This window comes from Panthera leo, chromosome C1 (genome assembly GCF_018350215.1).
Source record: "Panthera leo isolate Ple1 chromosome C1, P.leo_Ple1_pat1.1, whole genome shotgun sequence".
Lineage (NCBI taxonomy): Eukaryota > Metazoa > Chordata > Mammalia > Carnivora > Felidae > Panthera > Panthera leo.
This window is the reverse complement of record NC_056686.1, coordinates 33,087,538-33,105,739: the sequence shown is the minus strand read 5'-3', so window position 1 is coordinate 33,105,739 and position 18,202 is coordinate 33,087,538. Positions and strand designations below refer to the sequence as shown.

General features: G+C 44.8%; 1 protein-coding gene across 2 annotated transcripts; it reads right to left on the bottom strand.

Annotated features, from left to right (window-relative positions):
• Positions 1–993: 993 nt before the first annotated feature.
• Positions 994–17,649, bottom strand: PPIH (peptidylprolyl isomerase H). Of its 2 annotated transcripts, XR_006206104.1 has the most exons (11): positions 17,537–17,649; positions 17,130–17,194; positions 16,785–16,808; positions 16,470–16,514; positions 16,158–16,200; positions 12,548–12,640; positions 9,108–9,195; positions 8,591–8,631; positions 7,674–7,762; positions 1,225–1,375; positions 994–1,128 (listed from the first exon to the last, which is right to left on the bottom strand). XR_006206104.1 is itself a non-coding variant. In XM_042952115.1 (10 exons), the coding sequence occupies exons 1-9, from the start codon at positions 17,600–17,602 to the stop codon at positions 7,694–7,696; spliced, it is 534 nt and encodes a 177-aa protein (XP_042808049.1). In that variant the 5' UTR covers positions 17,603–17,649; the 3' UTR covers positions 1,192–1,375; positions 7,674–7,693. The 2 variants fall into 2 exon arrangements, 1 of the variants encoding a protein (XP_042808049.1); XM_042952115.1 differs by lacking the exon at positions 994–1,128 and having other exon boundaries at positions 1,192–1,375.
• Between the last annotated feature and the right edge of the window lie 553 nt (positions 17,650–18,202).

Genomic DNA, 18,202 nt, shown 5'->3' with positions numbered 1-18,202 from the left:
AGTAAAACAAAGCAAAACGACCGAATTTCCTGCCCCCCTAAGGGCTCACATTCTAATACCACACTGAATCGAAATGTGCCTATCTCCTGTCACAAGCAAGGGCCACATCCTACTCATCTTGCGGCTCCTGTGCCCAGGACAGAGCCTGACCTAGAATGCAGGTGCCAAGTGTAACAATTCAGTTTAATGGCCCATCAAAAGAACGTCAGCTTAGGATCCCAGCAGCTCATCCTCCTTACTCTCTAATTCCACCTTGTCTAGTTAAAGGTCTCTCCTCTGCTAGGTCAGTCCTTCCTTCCCTTTGCTCCCTGAACCCGGTTTACCTAGCTACAGAGAGTTGCAAATATCTGTACTGTAGGGCCCTTACACCAGCTCCCTTGGACCCTAATACACTGAAATGGCACTTTTAACCAGGTTCTCTTCTGTCATAGAATTCAGCTCCGTGCTACCTCTGCCACTGCCAGGAGGTGAATCATCCCTGCCCATGAGCCAAGAGAGAAAAAGTAGGAATGGGATAGCATAGAAACTGCCTCTTGAAAGCAACACTATGGAACTCCCTTTAGCTCCTGAACATTATGCTCAGTAGGATCTTTCTATGTTGGGCTAGGTCCTTTCAAGATAAGCATTTTCCAAGGAATGTTATTGTTTACAAATTACCTTCCTATCCATTCTCGTATTTGACCCTCTCAACAGTGTTATGAAGTACATACATATTATTATCCCCATTTTACAGAGGAGAAAACTGGGGCTATGAAAGGGGAAGAAAAGTTCTCAAGACCTCTGTTGTTTATAAAATGACCCCAGATTGAAACAAAGATTTTTGAGTAAATTATTCCCAATTCCTCATGATCAAGACACATTCTACCAAATGGTCTCCCATCCAAAACTATCCCAAGTTAGTGACCCTTTTCCCACAGGTTCTAGAACCAACCAAACCGAACCTACTGGGAATATCCTTGGAATAACTAGTGCTTCTAGCCCCGAGGCTTTACCGTCTTTGCCCAGCAGCTGGAGCCTGAGGGGGGACTGCTACAACTGCTTGCAGATCTGAGGCGTCACCTAGTCACAGCCACAGTTGGGGTCTGGTCCCCGCTAGCCTCTGTCAAGGGCCAGTCTTCCCAGCTGAAGCTAAAGCGTGAGGAGACAGTCTGTTATTACAACCATTTAAAAACAACACGTGTACAAAAACAAAAAAAAAAAAACCAAACAAACCACTTTATTTACAGTTGAAAACTTAAGCAGAAAATCTTGGGTTCTGAATCTGTGACACTTCCAAGGTCTCTTGATCAAAAAGGGCAGCAGCAGGCAGGGAAGCAAACACAGGGGCCAATCCAGATTATCTTACTCAAGAGCGTCACCCAGAGCAAGGGAAGGCCTACAATGGCAGAGACATGGAAGTCTGTTAGGGATGGAAGAGATAAGCAGCTCAGAGGCACTGGAAGGGGACTTTCATGAGAGACAACACCCCCGGCTCTTCTCTACACTCCTAATCTTCTTTTCCCAAAAGAGCAGAACTGGTCTCTTGCCCTAGGTCAGACCTTTGGTTTCCCAGGGTAAAGTTGAGAGGTATATTACAGAAGAACCAAGAAGAAAGAAACTAACATTTATGGCCACACATATCATCGCATTTATTTACCCTTCAGAACCTCTGTGCAATATATATTGCCTGTAGTTAAGTAAAGGAGAAAACTAGAGTCCCAAGGGGTTTAATGGTTTGACAGTGATGGAGCTTCCTGGTCTACTTGGCTCCAAAGTCTGTGTACTTTTTGCCAGACCTTGACGGCTCTCCGTGGAACTCTAGAACAAAGAGAAATCCTTCCTCCTTGCAGGTTTTGGTCCCAGGGTTATAGAGAAAGTAAAGTCACACCCTCTGTTTATGGCCTTGGAGTTAGCTTTACTAAAAGAACAGAATGAGTACACTCAGAAACTATGGTCTCCCTCTCCCTAAACATAGCCACACCCCTTTTCCTCCAGGGGACAGTGAGTCCTGGTGTCATACTGCAGGCTCAGACAGAAGTGTAACCCTGGGCCCCCAAGCAGAATGTACAAAACTGCATAAATGTGCTTTGTAAGTTCCATGGTGCTCCAGGATCTAAGCTGTATTGTAGACCAGGCACTGTGTTTGTTAGTCAGCATGGTCTCTGCCTCAAGGAGTTCTGTCTAGAGAAAACCAAGTGAACACATTTGTGATATGCTGCATTAAATGCTGTGTAGAGAGATGAATCAAGTGCTGTGGGAGCACCGAGGAAGGCGCCGTTGCCTGGGCCTAGACCTGGGAGGAGATGGAGTAACCAGGGAGTGACTGACACACTGATATCAGCCACATGTTCCTCGGAGCAGCTGAGAGGAAGGAGGATTTGTTAAAACTATGCATATACAGTATATATTTCTCTTATAAGATACATGCTCAATATAGAAATTTCAAGCATATACACAACAGTAGGAGCAACGGGAAGAAAGGACTCTGCTATCTCTACATTGCAGAAGTAACCATTACTAACAGTTGGCTATATGTCACAACAGTAATTTCTGAAAGAGTTACTCAAATGTACTAAATCTTGACTTTGTCACTTAATGTACCCTAGAAATCTGCCAACACATACACATCTACCTTTAAGGCTATGTAGTATTTTGCTGATGTGGTGTACCTCAATGTGTGAGACCTGATTACGAGGCTGGGAGCTCTGCCTTTGTACTGGATCGAACTGGAATAGAGCCATTTTCCCCACCCCTCCCTTTTTTAGCTGGCAGGGCATCTGTCTTTCAGGGCAGGGAACAAACAGTGTCACAAACCCAGCAGGCATGCAAATATTTGCTGCCAAATCTCTGGAGCTCCCTAGACCCGTATTTTCATGTGGAACCTGTTCTCTGGCCTGGACTGCTGCAGTGGACACCTCCCTGGCCTCAGCTTATCCTCCACATGGCTGCCAGAATCATCTTCAGAATAAGGAAGTTCAATCCCCAAGTTTTCCTGCTCAAAATCCTCCAGTGGCTCCTCTTGGCCTGGTTCTTTTTGGAGGGCCAGGCTCCCTTCTGAGAATCTGGGGAGTACAAAAGACTCTCACCCCCGGGGGAAAAAGGTGCATACTGTCTAAAGCCTACCTCAGGATAACATATGAATGTCTCAGACTGCACTGGTTCTCACGAGTGGCCCTGGCCTCCACCTGCCTTACCTCTTACCCTTTGCTTTTCTTTCATACCTTCCTGCTTTGGCCATATGGAATTATTAGCAGTGTCCCTTACACTTTGCCCGTGCTGTTCCCTCTGCCTGGAATGCCTTCCCATTTTAGCCACCCGAGACATTCTCTTCTTTCCTGTACTCAGCCAAAGCATCGTCTCTTCTGTAGTCTTCCCAAACCACTCCAGGCAGACACAGACATTCTGGCTTCCCTGACTTTTTCCAGTCCGGTGCTTTACTCTACTGTAATTGTCAGTTTCCTCAAGAGACTGTGAGTTCCCTGAAGACAGGAACTGGGCTTTTCATATTTGCAGCCTCATATGCAGCATGAGACCCATCTCAATTAAGTAGTGCTTAGTTGTGGAAGGAATGAAGGACCAGTCTGTGTGCCACCAACATGTCTTTCATAACCTTCCTCTACAGTAACACATCACATCGACAGGTAATCCCAGGAGCTGGGGGACAGTGTGTCCTAAAGCTCAGTAATTCCAACAGCACCATCACCAGTGTCCTCATAACCATCATCCACAAGTACAATTAATTTTTAACATAATCACAACTTTAATAATGCCTTATTGTAAGTTATAATAACTGTAAAATTATGTGTTGCGCTAATTATGTATTCTTTCTAAGATGCAAATGCTAAAAGATATTCATCACAGGACTACCTAAAGCAGTGTTACCCACATTTCTCTGATAAGAAGCATCTGAGGTGCTTGTTACAAACACAGCATCCAGGATCCTAACTCAAACTCACTCACTCAAACTCTCCAGGGGAGGGATCTGGGAATGAGTAGGTTTAACAAATGCCCCCGAGTGATTGGATTCTTAGGGAAATTTGGGAAACGACAGAAGAAAGCTATCTACACCTTGCTACAGGCCCCAGATTTGTGGATAACTGGAAGGGCAACAATTCAGACTAGCTGGGCTGCCAGAGCCCACAGCCACTCTCTATTCCAAGAGACGCTCTGGCTTTCAAAACAGAGGTTCCACCAGCCCTCAAGTGGTTGTAAGTAGCAAAGAACCCAGTTCAGACTAGAGCAGAGGAACCCTGAGGGCCAAGGTTCACTTATGTATACCTAACCAAATTCCTCACAAAAAGCTTTCACAGGACCCATGGAGATTAAAAAAACCATGGTTTCTACATCTAGAGTTGTACAGAAACTTCATCCTCACCAAAACCAAAGTCAGGACCCTAAGGCAAAACACAGAAGTTCTAGAAGGAAGTGCTTCCTAGGGAAGTACTGCTGATTAAATCACTGTACCTGTCTTCTATCTCCGTCCCATCTTCTTTTATTTCCAGTGCATAGGCACAAGGCCCCACATGCATGATTAGGTGATACTTTGATTTGAAGGCAGTAGATTCCTGCTGGACCAGGGCCACCAAGAGAGGATCTCCTGGGTCTTTTCTGACTGGAATATGGTGGCTTCTCAATGAGAAAGCAGGCTCTGTTATTCCACTATCGCCTTGCCACTCAAAGTCAGCATCAGCATCTCCCAAGTGCTAGTTAGAAATGCAAAATCTCTGGCCCCATCTAGACCCACTGAACCAGAACCAGCATTTTAACAAGATCTCCTGGTGATTTGTAAGTGCAGTAAAGTTTGAGAAGTACTGTTCAGCAGGGCTTGAAAACAGTCTCTGTATTGGCTGTCAACCATTATCCTGCCCAAACAACCTGGGAGAGCTGAAACACTCCCATGGGAATTAGAGATGCTTATAATTTTAACAGCTAGGAAGGTAAATAATGGGATGATACTCCCATACACCCTGGGGAATTAATCTCTACTTTTCCTTACTTTCTCCCACATCACATTACTTAGAAACCCAAAGCACCTAGATTCCCTAACACCTTAAAACTCATGATAAGGATTTTTGGTAAAGTTAAATGAGATCATTCAAGTTCTCAGCTCAATATCTGAGCATAAGAAGAATAAATAAATGATAGAAGATGTAATAAATGATAACTGCTATTATTATATTGCCCCTAAGTATTAGCTATGAAAGATTCAATTCTGAGCAAGTCAGGGGTAGGAGACTGAATTGGAGGTACTATATTTAAATTTAATTAAAATTAAATAAAATAAAAAATTCAGCCCTTCAGTCACATCAGCCACATTTCAAGTGCTCAACTGTCACATGTGGCTGGAAGCTGCATGATGGACAGCACAAACACAGAACATTTCCACCACCACAGAGAGGACTTTCTATTGGACAGTTCTGGTCTAGAAGCCTCTGGAACATCAAATGGCCCCTGTGGGATTTGTTCTGCTTGGGTTGCAGGCTGGGAAGAGAGGCTTCCATGGGGGCAAAGGTTTACATGCCCTTTGTTATTAAGGGATGAGGAGGGGAGGGTTGTGAGCACCACCCTCAGAAATCAAACCCCCAACAAGGACTGCCACTAACTTTCTGTAAGGGACTCAGAAAAACACAGAAAAAAGGCCCCAAACAAAAAATTTCTAACCTTTATTCTTTTTTTTTTTTTTAATGTTTTATTTATTTTTGAGACAGACAGGGATGAGCATGAGCAGGGGAGGGGCAGAGAGAGAGAGAGAGAGAGAGGGAGGGAGACACAGAATCTGAAGCAGGCTCCAGGCTCTGAGCTGTCAGCACAGAGCCCAATGAGAGGCTCGAACTCACAGACTGTGAGATCATGACCTGAGCTGAAGTCAGACACTTAACCGACTGAGCCACCCAGGCACCCCTAAACTTTATTCTTTTCATCTCTGTCCTCCAGTAGTGATCAGTGGTCAATCCTTAAAAGGAAAAGGACCTGGTAGCTTAACTTAGGTTCAGCAAAGAAATAAGTGGGATTAGGAGGGAAATGCCAGCCACTACTGAAGGGGGACACCAGGTTGAGAGCTAGGGACCTCTAGTACTGATAGGAGAGACAGCTCAGAGTGTTGCCTGTGCCTGAGAAGGGACCATCTGGCTGGACAAGAGAGAGGACCACGTGCAGCTTCTAGCACACACTGGTGCACGCCTGCCAGCATTTGCTAACACCAGTTCCCTGCCTAAAATGCCTGACATTCTCCCTCTCTATTAACTCATGTAGTAAATTTTTTTTTTTAATTTTTTTTTTTTTTTTTTTTCAACGTTTTTTATTTTATTTTTGGGACAGAGAGAGACAGAGCATGAACGGGGGAGGGGCAGAGAGAGAGGGAGACACAGAATTGGAAACAGGCTCCAGGCTCCGAGCCATCAGCCCAGAGCCTGACGCGGGGCTCGAACTCACGGACCGCGAGATCGTGACCTGGCTGAAGTCGGACGCTTAACCGACTGCGCCACCCAGGCGCCCCTCATGTAGTAAATTTTTAATAAATGCCTGCAAGTGCCAGATGCTATGAACACAAATTAAGTCACATAAAGAGGTATGTACAGTCATTAAAATGATCTGACATTTGACTACATCTCCATTCAGGAAAAAAAAAAGGCAGAGAAAAGAAAAATAAATTCTAGATAATTTAACTATATAAATAAAATCATAGAAATATTAGAAAAAATACAAAAGACATTATGATTTGAGATACTAAGGACCTTCTTAAATAAGACACAACCACAAAAGCCATAAGAGAAAAGACTGATAATTTTGACCCCATCAAAATTTAGAACTTCTGTTTAACAAAGATGATCACCAAAGTTAAAATAAGCAACACAATGTTAGTTTTTTGCTTAAAATACATTCTGGACAGAAGAGTCACGACATATAAAATAAAGAACAAAGACTCAGAATTTGTAACTATTCAAATCCTAAGAAAAGGGTAAAAAAAGCTATATGCTACAAACATAGTATATTGTCAGGTTTTCTTTTTTTAAGTTTATTTAGAGAGAGAGAGCGAGCAGGAGAGGAGCAGAGAAAGAGAATCCCAAGCAGGTTCCACACTCACGAAGTGTGAGATCATGACCTGAACCAAAATCAAGAGTTGGACGCTTAACCGGCTAAGCCACTCAGGTGCCCATTTTTAATTTTATTTTTATTATTATTTTTTTTAATGTTTTATTTATTCTTGAGAGAAAGAGAGACAGAGCATGAATGAGGGAAGGGCACAGCGAGAGAGGGAGACACAGAATCCGAAGCAGACTCCAAGCTCTGAGCTCTCAGCACAGCCTGACATGGGGCTTGAACTCACAAGCCTTGTGATCATGACCCGAGCCGAAGTCGGATGCCTAACTGACTGAGCCACCCAGGTGCCCCTAACTTTTTTAATGTTTATTTATTTACTGTTTTTCAGGTTGATACTTTGTAAACCGCAAAGTGGTAGGAGGAAAATGCCCTAATAACCCTTTCTCTTTAGATCCTTACAATGAGCCTAAGAGATAGATATTATCTCCATTTGACAGATGAGGAAACAGGCTCAGAGAAGGGAAGGGATTTCCCTAAGGTCACAGAGAGAGGAAATGGGCTCAATCCCCAAGTTTTCAAGTCTAAAGTTCTTTCCCCTAGACGGTGCTGACTTCACTAGGGACTCCTAACCAGGAGGAGAAAGACACACGTACCTGATCAGTCTCGCTCTGGACTACATCTCCCCACACTGTGAGATCACCACAGGTAGCTTGGGCTTATTGTTGGGGCCTGTGGGAACATTCTAGGAGAAAAAGCATGGTGGAGATTCATCGACTTACACATGCACTTACACATAAACATTTACTGACGCCTGCCAGCCCCTGTACTAAGGACCGAGGACTCAGAGACTGAAATGGTAACCGTCCATGCATGTCCTAGCAGAAGGGTATAGATAATCCAGATCAAAAAGAAAATGTACAACATTTTAAAAAAATAGCAAACCTATGACATATAACAGTGTAATAAGTTATAAGAGGGAGTTTATACAACAGGGCAGAGGAAGCAACTAAAGTGCTGCTTAAACAGGTCAGGGAAGGATTCACACAAGAGAGGACATTCGAGCTGGGCCTAGAAGGACGAATGGGATCCCACCAGGAGGAAAAGAAAGAAAAAGAGCATTCCAGTGGCAGAAAGAGCACGAGCAAACGTTCAGGGGCAGAAAGCAACAAGAGGCAGGAATGTGTATTGCATATTTAGAGAAGAGCTAGTGGCCTAACGTGACTAGAACATGGAGGCAGCAGTGGCAGAAGAGGCTGTGGAGAGATAGCGGGGACCAGGTCATGAAGGATCTTGAATTCAATGCTGAGTAGGACTTTATCAAATAGGTGAAGGGGCCACCAGAGGCCGAACCTCAGTGTCCACTAGAGGCAAACTTACAGGCCAAGATAACAGAGGTGGGGGTCCTTTACTCCTGTACTCCCTCCCCCTTCCTGAGGAAGCCCATGCAACTGGAGGCAGTAAACACTGGACCTAACACACTGGAGCCATCTCCTGGCTCTCCAGCCCCTCCACACTAGTCAGGTGCTACCGGACCAGAATGGGCAAGAAAGGAAATCAAAATAGGACTCACCTCAATCTTTCGCATCACTAGAAGTCCATCGATGATTTTTCCTGTGGGAAGAGTATGAGCTGGACTTTATTACTCTCATTTGCAGAGTATTTTCCAGCTTGCAATGTCCACTCTTATCTATCATCTCATTTGATCTTCATACGACCATCTGAAAATTGGGACTTGATGGAAGTGAAATGATTTGCCCGAGGTGACACTTCATAAGGAGCAGAGTACTAGGTCTGAGTGATTGCAAAGCCCCACTGTACCACGCTGCCTCTGTAGGACATTTCTCAAGTGATACCATCCAGGTCCACCCCAGACATACGTATCACCCAAGTGGTTGCATTCGACATCACACAGCCCTCTGCTCTTCCCTCTAGCTCTCTCCACCTCCCATCACTTCCGCCTTCCCTGCTACTGCCAGAGCAGTTACACCAGGTGGGCACTCTCGGTACTGGAGTCTGGGGGCTGGCTCCTTTGGACGTCCCACTCTGGGTGAATGGGGCCTGGACTCCAGGACAGGAATAGGACTCACCAAATACTACGTGCTTCCCATCCAGCCAATCACATTTAGAGCAGGTGATGAAGAACTGGCAGCCATTTGTACTGGGACCACTGTTTGCCTGACAGAAACCAAATATACCTTCAGTGAGTTTTCCTGGCCATGCTAGCCGAAGGGTGAGATTCCCCCAAAGAGCCTATAGCCCTGATTCCTTTCTTTCAGCAAACCCTACTGAATATCTACTATAAGCCAGTTCCTGAGCTAGGATCCAAGGATACCGAGATAAATAGGATACACAATATCTGCCGTCAAGGAGCCAGATTCTTGAATAAATGTACAATTCCCCTGCAGTGTGAATTTTTATTAAAGGAACAATTGTTCATGGGGCCCAATTTGCTGTATTTAATCCAATACTGGTTAGAACTGGATTACAGTTATAAATTAGATACCAGTGAGAAAAAGCCTGTTGCCTATGCCATAAACTGAATAGCTTTGTACTGCATCACAATGCATATAACAATGGTAATAAAGAAGTTTAAGAAAGTGCGAGAAGTTGCTACACTAGTGCTGTGCTAGGAAAAAAAGACTACATGTAATCAATGATGTTTGCTTTTTACAGCTACACCCAATCTTTTATTATTGAATTTTACAGGAAGAAGTATTTTTTTTTAATTGAGAATCTGAGAGTCTCCTCCCCTGAAATTCTTTCTATATCTTTACATTTCATAATGCACTGTAAAAGAACAGGCAAGTATTACAATGCAAAGTAATGCTTTGTAAAGCGAAATTTAATTTTCATAGGAAGTGTACTTTCATACTTTACATGTTGATACTACTAAACTGCCTTTAATATGCTAAATTCAGATTTCTGTACATTAACAAATCCAAGTTACCTTTTAAAAGCACTGCCCTACTACCTCTGTGCACCTTTTATTGCATACTTCCCTTATTTTGGAAAAAAGGAGTGGAAAATGGGAAACTGAAAGTACTATTAACAGCATAGGTCTCCTAAAATTAATATGACTACAGCAGCACTGGAAATGATTAGATAGGTCACTAGCAGTAATTGGATGCTTAATGGATTTAAATTGGTTGATTCTGTGTTCAACCGTGCAAGAATAAAAATGTGTATGAAATACATTAAAGACACTGTCCAGGGGTACATTCTCATGGGGGATTTTATATTATACTTAGAAATTCCCCATGTGAGCGCTACCTGAGCGGCTCAGTCGGCTGAGGGTGCCTGAGTCAGCAGCAGCAGGAGGGTGCTGTGGAACAAGGGCTAGACTTCCCAGACTCCCAGTTCTTTCCTTTCAATCAAGCTTTCCACCAATCAATCTACCTAAGTAGCTGCTTGCTGTATAAATATTTATTAGCAAACAGGCAGGAAAACAGTCCCATATGTTTTTATAGCTCAGGGGACACGCTCTGCCCTTAGCCACTCGTTTATTCATTCTTTTAGGCAGCATGGCTTACTACTTTTGAGAAGAAGCTCTGGAGCCAGGTGATGACGTAGCTGGAATCCTAGTTCCACCACTGAACGTGTGACCTCAGATTAGTCACATAACCTCCCTGTGCTCCGGTATCCTCATTTGTACCCATTTCAAAGGGATGTTGAGAGGATTAAAACAAATTAATGCAAATAAGGTGCTTGTTGAGTAACTGTCCAATAAATGGTAGCCATCATTCTGATTATCTTTCAGTCATTCATGTTTATTGGTATCTACTCAGCACCTTTCAGTATCAGGTAGCAAGTAAGTCTTGGAGATCAATGAGGCCCTGTCCCTGCCCTTGAGGAACTCATGATTTAGAGGATGGAAACAAAAACAAGGACATTACACGGTATGTGAAAGGACAGCACAACTTCACAAGTGTCAGCCTGAAGGGAGTAGAGACCAATGTTTCCTTCCAGTTTTCTGAGTCCTCCATAGATGCTAACAGGTGGCATGCACCTAGAGGGTTCTAGTCCTCCTGGCAAAGATCCAAGCCCACCTAAACTACTCCTGCAGCATTAACCTGCACTTGCCTGGCCTGGCTGTCTGAAAAAAGGGACTTGCACACTGTTTGCTAGGCTTAGTGTTGCCCAGTTCTCATGGCAGCCTCCTTCCTGGCTTCTCTGCCCCCAGCTCTCCATTCCCATCTGCCACTCACACTGCAGCCAGGGTCTTCATTCTAATCACAAAGTTGATCAACCCTGGTCAAAAAAACGTACACCTCTCCATAACCAGTGAACTCAAGTCCACACACTTCGTCCTTATTCTGGCATTTAAAGCCCTTTAGGAGCTAGACCCACCAGTCTCTTCAGTGGTCTCTACTGGCCCTTCCCCCTCCCCATGCACATCCTATGTTCTCATCACCTTCCTCACCTTTGGTCCCTTGACTATGCCACCCTGCCATTTCATGGTCACACAGCTTTGCCTAGGCTATTTGCTCAACTTGAAATGCCATCTGGAATAGAGCTCCTTCCAGAACTCAAAAGCTCTCCCATCTATGAACCTGTGCCTGACCCCTCAAAGTAATTACTCTCATTCCGTGGGGCCCTCACGGTACTTTTACATACCCTAAGGTGCCCTCATCTTAATACACAGTGGCATGAATTACACTATACTGGACTTGTCATTTTGCATGTGTGATTCCCCCATTAGATGTTAAGTGTCACAAGGGCAGGGATCAGGTCTGTATCCTTGTACCCTACCCTGACATGATACAAAGTGGGTGCCGGTAAACCTTCACTTGATAAAGGCCCGTGTAGATAAGTGGAAGGGGAGGCAAGAAGGACAGAAAGTGTGCCTGTAAATATTGGGTCTATTTTGAGAGAGAGTGCCAGGGAAATGGGTGATGAGGGGAGGCAGGGAGGAGATTGGAGAGTGAGAGGGAGGGAAGGTGAGACGGGTAAGAAAAAATGAGGGCAGAGTGAATACGGAGAAGAAGGGGGAGCGATCAGGAGTGGGTAGATGAGGGGGTTAAGTGGGGCAGATAGGGAGCTGAGAAAGGCAAGTGAGATGTGGGAGAGGGGGGTCTAAGCAGGAAGGGGTGCCAGGCCGAGGGAGCGAGAGTGGTCAGCGAGCCCAGAGGAGGACCAGCCAGGAGGCAGCATGAGTGGGAAGTCATCTCGGGACGCCAGGGTGGAGCGCCAAGTGCATGGGCGCCAGGTCCCGACAGCACAGTTGGCTGCACTCCGAGCGGCAGGGCTGAAGGCTGAGCCGCACACCCTCGCTCGAACGAGGTAAGAAAACACACATCAGAGTTTCAGTTTTGCCCGCCCCCCCCAAAACTTCCTATGCTGAGGGCCCAGCCCAACCAAGTCAAAGCCAACTGAGGAAGGAGGTAGGTGTGGCAGAGCTGAGTCCTGGGACAAGCGAGACAAGTAAAGAACGAGCTTCCATCCCAAGAGATGGCACCGTGCCTCAAGGGGCGCCCACAGACCCGCTGGCTACAAATCTAACCCAAAACCTTGACTGGCTCTCACTTACCATGGAAAGCAGGCCTGGAGCGGAGTGCCTAAGTTTAAAATTTTCATCTGCAAATGGCCCCCGGTAAATACTGGCGACTCCAGTACCATCTCCCTGAGCAGAGAGAAAGGACGTGTTAGCAAGTGTTGAGTGTTGGGCTCCCCCTCCTTGGGCCCCCTGGAGGAATGCTGCTGTACCGTAGCCAACTTTTTGAAGGTGCACTCTTACTCCTGAAGGTCACTTTGGGAGCCATACCTCTCTGACCCTGTCTTATAATCAAAGCCGGCCCTGTCCCAGGCACCTGCAGCTCACAGACTGGCCGGGGCATCTCACAGATTGGGTAAAACAGGTCACAGCTGGGCCTCTAGAAAGCTCAGTTAAGACAAGGCAGAGTAGGGAACAATAGTATAGTGATCCCATACATAATCCTTGCCACTCCCAAAGACTCTCATGCCTGTTATCAAATAAAATTACCCACTTAAGTGCCACTATCCCTGCTCCCCAAAACTGCAGGTTGATGGGCTCCTGGAAGCCTAGTCTGTATGGACACCACCCTCTTGACCAAAGTTGATTGATCCAGGAGAGCACGCCTAACTAATGCAGGGCCAACTAAAGTTCCTTCTCTGGGAATCATGAAGGACTGATGCTCTCTTTGATTTTGAATGTGTATCATGTAAACCTGGAAGCCAGCAGTGACCATGCTCTGCAAGGTGGACTGGAGAAGAGAAAGAAAAGGCAATACACAGGTGTAGAGAGCACGAGAGAAACAGAGATAAAGGACTGCCTTGGTCCTATGTGGCTTTCCAGTTCTTAGTTCTGTTTCTTCTTAAACTAGCTTAAACCAGCTTTATTTTCATTATCTCTTTGCTCTTCCAGTAACCGTGTGGAATAAGCGCTATCATCTTCCTCATTTTTCAAGTGAGCCAACTTATGTCAGGGTAATAAAGCAACTTGACCACAGCCATATTTGCAGTACCTTAAACAGAATCCCTGGGGTCTAAAGCTAATAAAGAGAAGGTGCCTGCCAAAACCCAATCTCTTCCAGCCAAAGAATATTGGGTGAATGGTAGAGAGGGAAAGCACCGGCCTAGGGCAGAATCAAAGGGCCCTTATTGGGAAAAAGATTATCAAAGGGTATTAACATAAGCCAAGGAAGGAAGAATCAAAATCAAAATCAAACCTTTATTTGACTAAAAATTATCAATAAAACTAAGCTCTGTATGGTGGAAAGGCCTGGATGTGAGTTCCAGGTCCATCATTTATAAGCTGGGAGAGTCATTTCCCATTGCTGAGCTTCAGTTTCCTCAACTATCAAGTGAAGATGAAATCACCTGCTCTTTACAGCGTTGCCACGGAGATCGAATTAAACAGTGTCTGAGAAAAGACCTTGCAATTGATACACAATTATTTAAATGTGAGCTATTATATCTTTAACTCCACATAAATACCTACATATATACAGAAGGAAGAGAAAAACAAGTTCATTTCCAATTTCCCAACAAACCTGGGGGACAGATCAGTTACCACATCGTTCTCTATAATTACACTATCGGTTGCTCTCCAGGAGCCAGAGTAGGGAAAATGACAAAATTAATTTTCAAAGAAAATAATAGAAAGCAACTTAAATCTTTTTACCACAGTGGACTGATCAAATAACTTATCTATTCATAATGGAGTATTAGGTAGCTATTATAAAGAATGACTTAATGACAAGGGAAAATGTAGACAATTATTAAGTATAAAAAATTAAAATATATACGTGATCTTAAGTCTGTTAAGAATTATATTTGACCCACATACACGTGCAATGATGAGACTGGCAAATGTAAACTAAAATGCCAAGAATATATTCCTTGAGAAGTGAGATTCCTTGAGAGATAATTTTGCAATTTTGCAATCAGAAAAAAATTATTAAAACAAAGAAACACATATTCTTGGTCCCACTTTAGAAGGTCTCAATACCTACTTATTCTGCTTCTTGCTCATTCTATTTTTTCTTTCCTAAGAGTGGCTCTGAACAATTGTTTCTTGCTGACACAGCCTCTGGCTGACCAACTGTACTGTCTGATTCTAGAGCTATCAGCAAACGACTAGATGTGCCTGGCAATGATGCAAGAAGTTGGTCCTGGCCCTCTTAAGACAACATAGCAACACAGGAGCCTAGGGAAGAAAGAAAAGAAGGCAGAGAATAGATTCTTAGCCCTTCTTACCAGCTAACAAAAAAGTATACGGTCACTCAAGCCCTACTACCATCAGTTATGGCCAGGGATTGCAAACTTAAATGCCTACAGAGGCAAGTGACATAAATAAGGAAAGCAGGCGGTAGTGGCTGTGGTGAAATGGCAAGGACACATGCTATTTAAAGGGAGCAGTTACGTGATTCCAAACAATTGTTGCTATGTGAGAAACACAGGCCTAATGCACCTCTATTTTCCCTTCTTTAGAGAGAAAACTCTGGAATTTTCTGGTGAAATTTCCCAGTTTTACAACATCACACACATGAAACAAAGCATATCTGAAAGTCTGATTTGGCCTAAAATCTGCCCCTTTGTAACCTTCCCTAGATAGGAAAGAGACAGGTCTTCAAAAACTCCTAAGAATTAGGGACACCTGGGTGGCTCAGTCTGTTAAGCATCAACTTCAGCTCAGGTCATGATCTCACGGTATGAGTTCAAGCCCTGCATCAGGCTCTGTGCTAACAGCTCAGAGCCTGGAGCCTGCTTCAGATTCTGTGCCTCCCTCTCTCCCTGCCCCTCCCTGCTTGCACTCTGTCTCTCTTTCTCTCTCAAAAATAAAGAAAACATTTTAAAAAGTTAAAAACAAAACAAAAAAACTCCTAAGAGTTAAATAAATATACCTATGAAGGAGAAAGAATGTCTTCCAGATCCAAGAAAATCCCAACATGACTAACCAAATGATATAAATAAGAAAGACCATACACACAAGAGGTTGGCCAAGGACAAAAGTAGGTTTAAGAAGAAAAGATATGGTTTATTCAACACCTGCCAAGGTCAGAAGAAGGAAATGAGACTTGGTATGAGAGACACAGATAGTCTAGTCAAAAGAAAGACATGCTTCGCAGTGAAAAACTATTCCACCAGGCTCTCCTAGAAAACAGAGGAAATACCCCTCCAGAACAATCTACCTCTGATACTCTAATTCTTTGTCCACTAATCAGTTTCTGATGAAAAACTCAGCTTTCCAGGCATTGTGATATGAGGAATGGAAGGAAAATGGGGCATAAGAATTTAGCTCACTGGAAAAGGACTTACTGCCATTTAGAAATTAACAAAAAAAAATTTCATCTGATATCTATCGAAGTTTCATGTGACTAACTAGTTTGTGTCTCTCATGAATCATCTGTAGGTGTGCTGGAACAGTTCAGTTTCTGGCCCTAAAAGGCTAAGATTTGGAAGTCAGTGACTCAATCAAAATGCTGATGTCTATCATCTAATGGTTAAAGAGTAGTAGCCAACAACCCTAAAGGACATTCCTATCACCCCCTCCTCCTTCAAACTTGGCTACTGTTTTCAAGCCTTAAGACTGGGCTCTGTAGTAAAAACAGCAGTAGCAGCAATAACAAAAAAATAATATTCCTATAGGTCTTTGATAGCAAAGGAATAGTACTTACATTAACAAAATCCCCACCCTGAATCATGAAATCCTTTATGACCCTGAAACAGAGAATTAAGGATCCTGAGAGAAGGCTCTGCGGTTTAGAAAAACATTGACTTAGTCATTATACTTTAGATTAACATTGATTTAAAAATAAAATGTTTATCACTTTGGCTTTTAATAAGCCTTCAAATAAGCTTTTGAGTTCACAAAACCATTCCTTCTCAAGATCTAGGAATTATCCTATGGTTTTATTTTCCTCTAAAGAGACTAATCCCCTAAGGAAGTAATTCTAAAAGCCTGTAGGGATGGCTTGCCAAGGACTTACCTGTGGAAGGTGCTCCCTTTGTATCCTATTGGAACCCCATCTTTTCTATAACCAAAAAGAAAGAGACTTGGAATGATGACAGGTAATCATAGGCCTTTCCAGTTTACCCCACACTGGAGCCAAGGGACTCTCCTAAAGGTCAGGAGAACAGAGATAAAGACGGCAAATAAACTGAAGACAGACCCATGGCGGTATTACCTATTACTGTCACCAATAATCATTCAAGGCCTGCCGGTGGTTCCCCCCAAAACCCCACTGCAGCCCTAGGACACGCTTCAGGAGCAAGCAGAGAAACCAACCACGCCTGAGACTTACCTGAATTCTCCAGTGCAGAACTGTCTGAAAGAGAAAAGAGTGAATGATTCAGTCACCATGACATCACAGCTGAGAGCGCCCCTAATATGGGAGGTGGGGGTGGGGTAACATTCGCGCCAGCAAGCCCATCAACTGGCCAGCCGACGTCCAGACACTAAGCATAAAACTAACAGCATATATTGACATGGGAACAGAAAAAACGGTGACTATTCAGACAGAGCGATACAAAGGGGACTCAGATCTCAAGGGCAGTGAGTGGACGGATAGAGGCAGGCAGACGATTCCGCAGACCGGTCCAGCTTCTGCTTGGGTTAATCTGGCAGAGCTGGAGCATCATCTTCTTACCTAAAATTTTCGGCCGTTTTAGGCACAACGTCGGCAAAGAGCTCGATCTTCATGCGGCCAACTTCCTGCAAGCGGCAGGAGACGGTCAGAATGGCCGGCCCAAGACCACCGAGGACTCAACCAGCAGGGAATAGGAGGGTCCAACCCCTCTCTCCCGCTTGCCGCTTGGTCTCTCCCACCTCCGCCTGCATAGTCTATCCTCGCGTGGCGCCCATTCCCTCCCCCATAGGGGCGCTCAAATGTGAAAGACTCCTCCTCTCCCTCCCTCGCCCCCGCCCCGCAGGTCGGTAGGTTCTGGTCCAAGTAATGCTATCTGGCTTCTCGAGTCCGCTTTCCCTGGGTGGGTGAGATCTTCCTGGCTGGCCCCGTGCAGTGTCCCTTGGACGCGGCGGCTGCCTGGACCTCACCTGGCCGCCAATGCTGACATCAAAGAACACCACAGGATTGACAGGGCTTGAATTTGCCACCGCCATGGCTGCGACCCGGAAGCAGAAGTCGGGGGCGCCGGGTTCCGGTGAACCTGTTCCCCGCTCCGCCAGTTTACTCTGCGGCGCAGGCGCGGAACCAACCAACCTAGGCCGGGTCCCGCCCCCGGAAGCCCCGCCCTGCGACACGCCTGCGGAGCGCTATCTGCGTCTCTCGACGAAACTGGGCGTTGCGGTGGTGGCTTCGGCCAGGAGTGGCTTCGGCCAGGACTTCTAAACCGCTATACGTGATGTTTCTTACCCCTGCCTATAAGTCAGTGCGCCCTACGAAGACAGGAATCTGTTTGTCCTCAGCGCTTAGAACAGCCTGACATAGGTACCCCTTCTTTTAAGTCCGGACACCAGTTGGGGCACAAGTTTCCGCTTTTGTCACCTACAATTCATTCCTGCAGAGCAGCTAGAGCTTTTATTTATTTATTTATTTTTTTCAGCTGGAGCTTTTAAAATTAATCTGCTTATAAATCATTCCTGGCTTCCCATGTTTAGAATAAAATCCAATTCCTTACATACAAGGGCCTAGATTACATTATCTGGCCCCGCATACCTGGAGCCAGATAGGTAGGATACTCAGGCCTTTCTGTCCCTCGA

What these genes read in the sequence shown, in the direction of transcription:
- PPIH (XM_042952115.1), bottom strand. Translation starts at nt 17,602, where the DNA reads ATGGCGGTGGCAAATTCAAGCCCTGTCAATCCTGTGGTGTTCTTTGAT. An exon ending in AAAGGGAGCACCTTCCACAG is followed by an intron (nt 16,201 to 16,469) that starts GTAAGTCCTTGG and finishes TCTCTGTTTCAG; the next exon opens with GGTCATAAAGGATTTCATGA. An exon ending in AGGGTGGGGATTTTGTTAAT is followed by an intron (nt 12,641 to 16,157) that starts GTAAGTACTATT and finishes CTCTCTGCTCAG; the next exon opens with GGAGATGGTACTGGAGTCGC.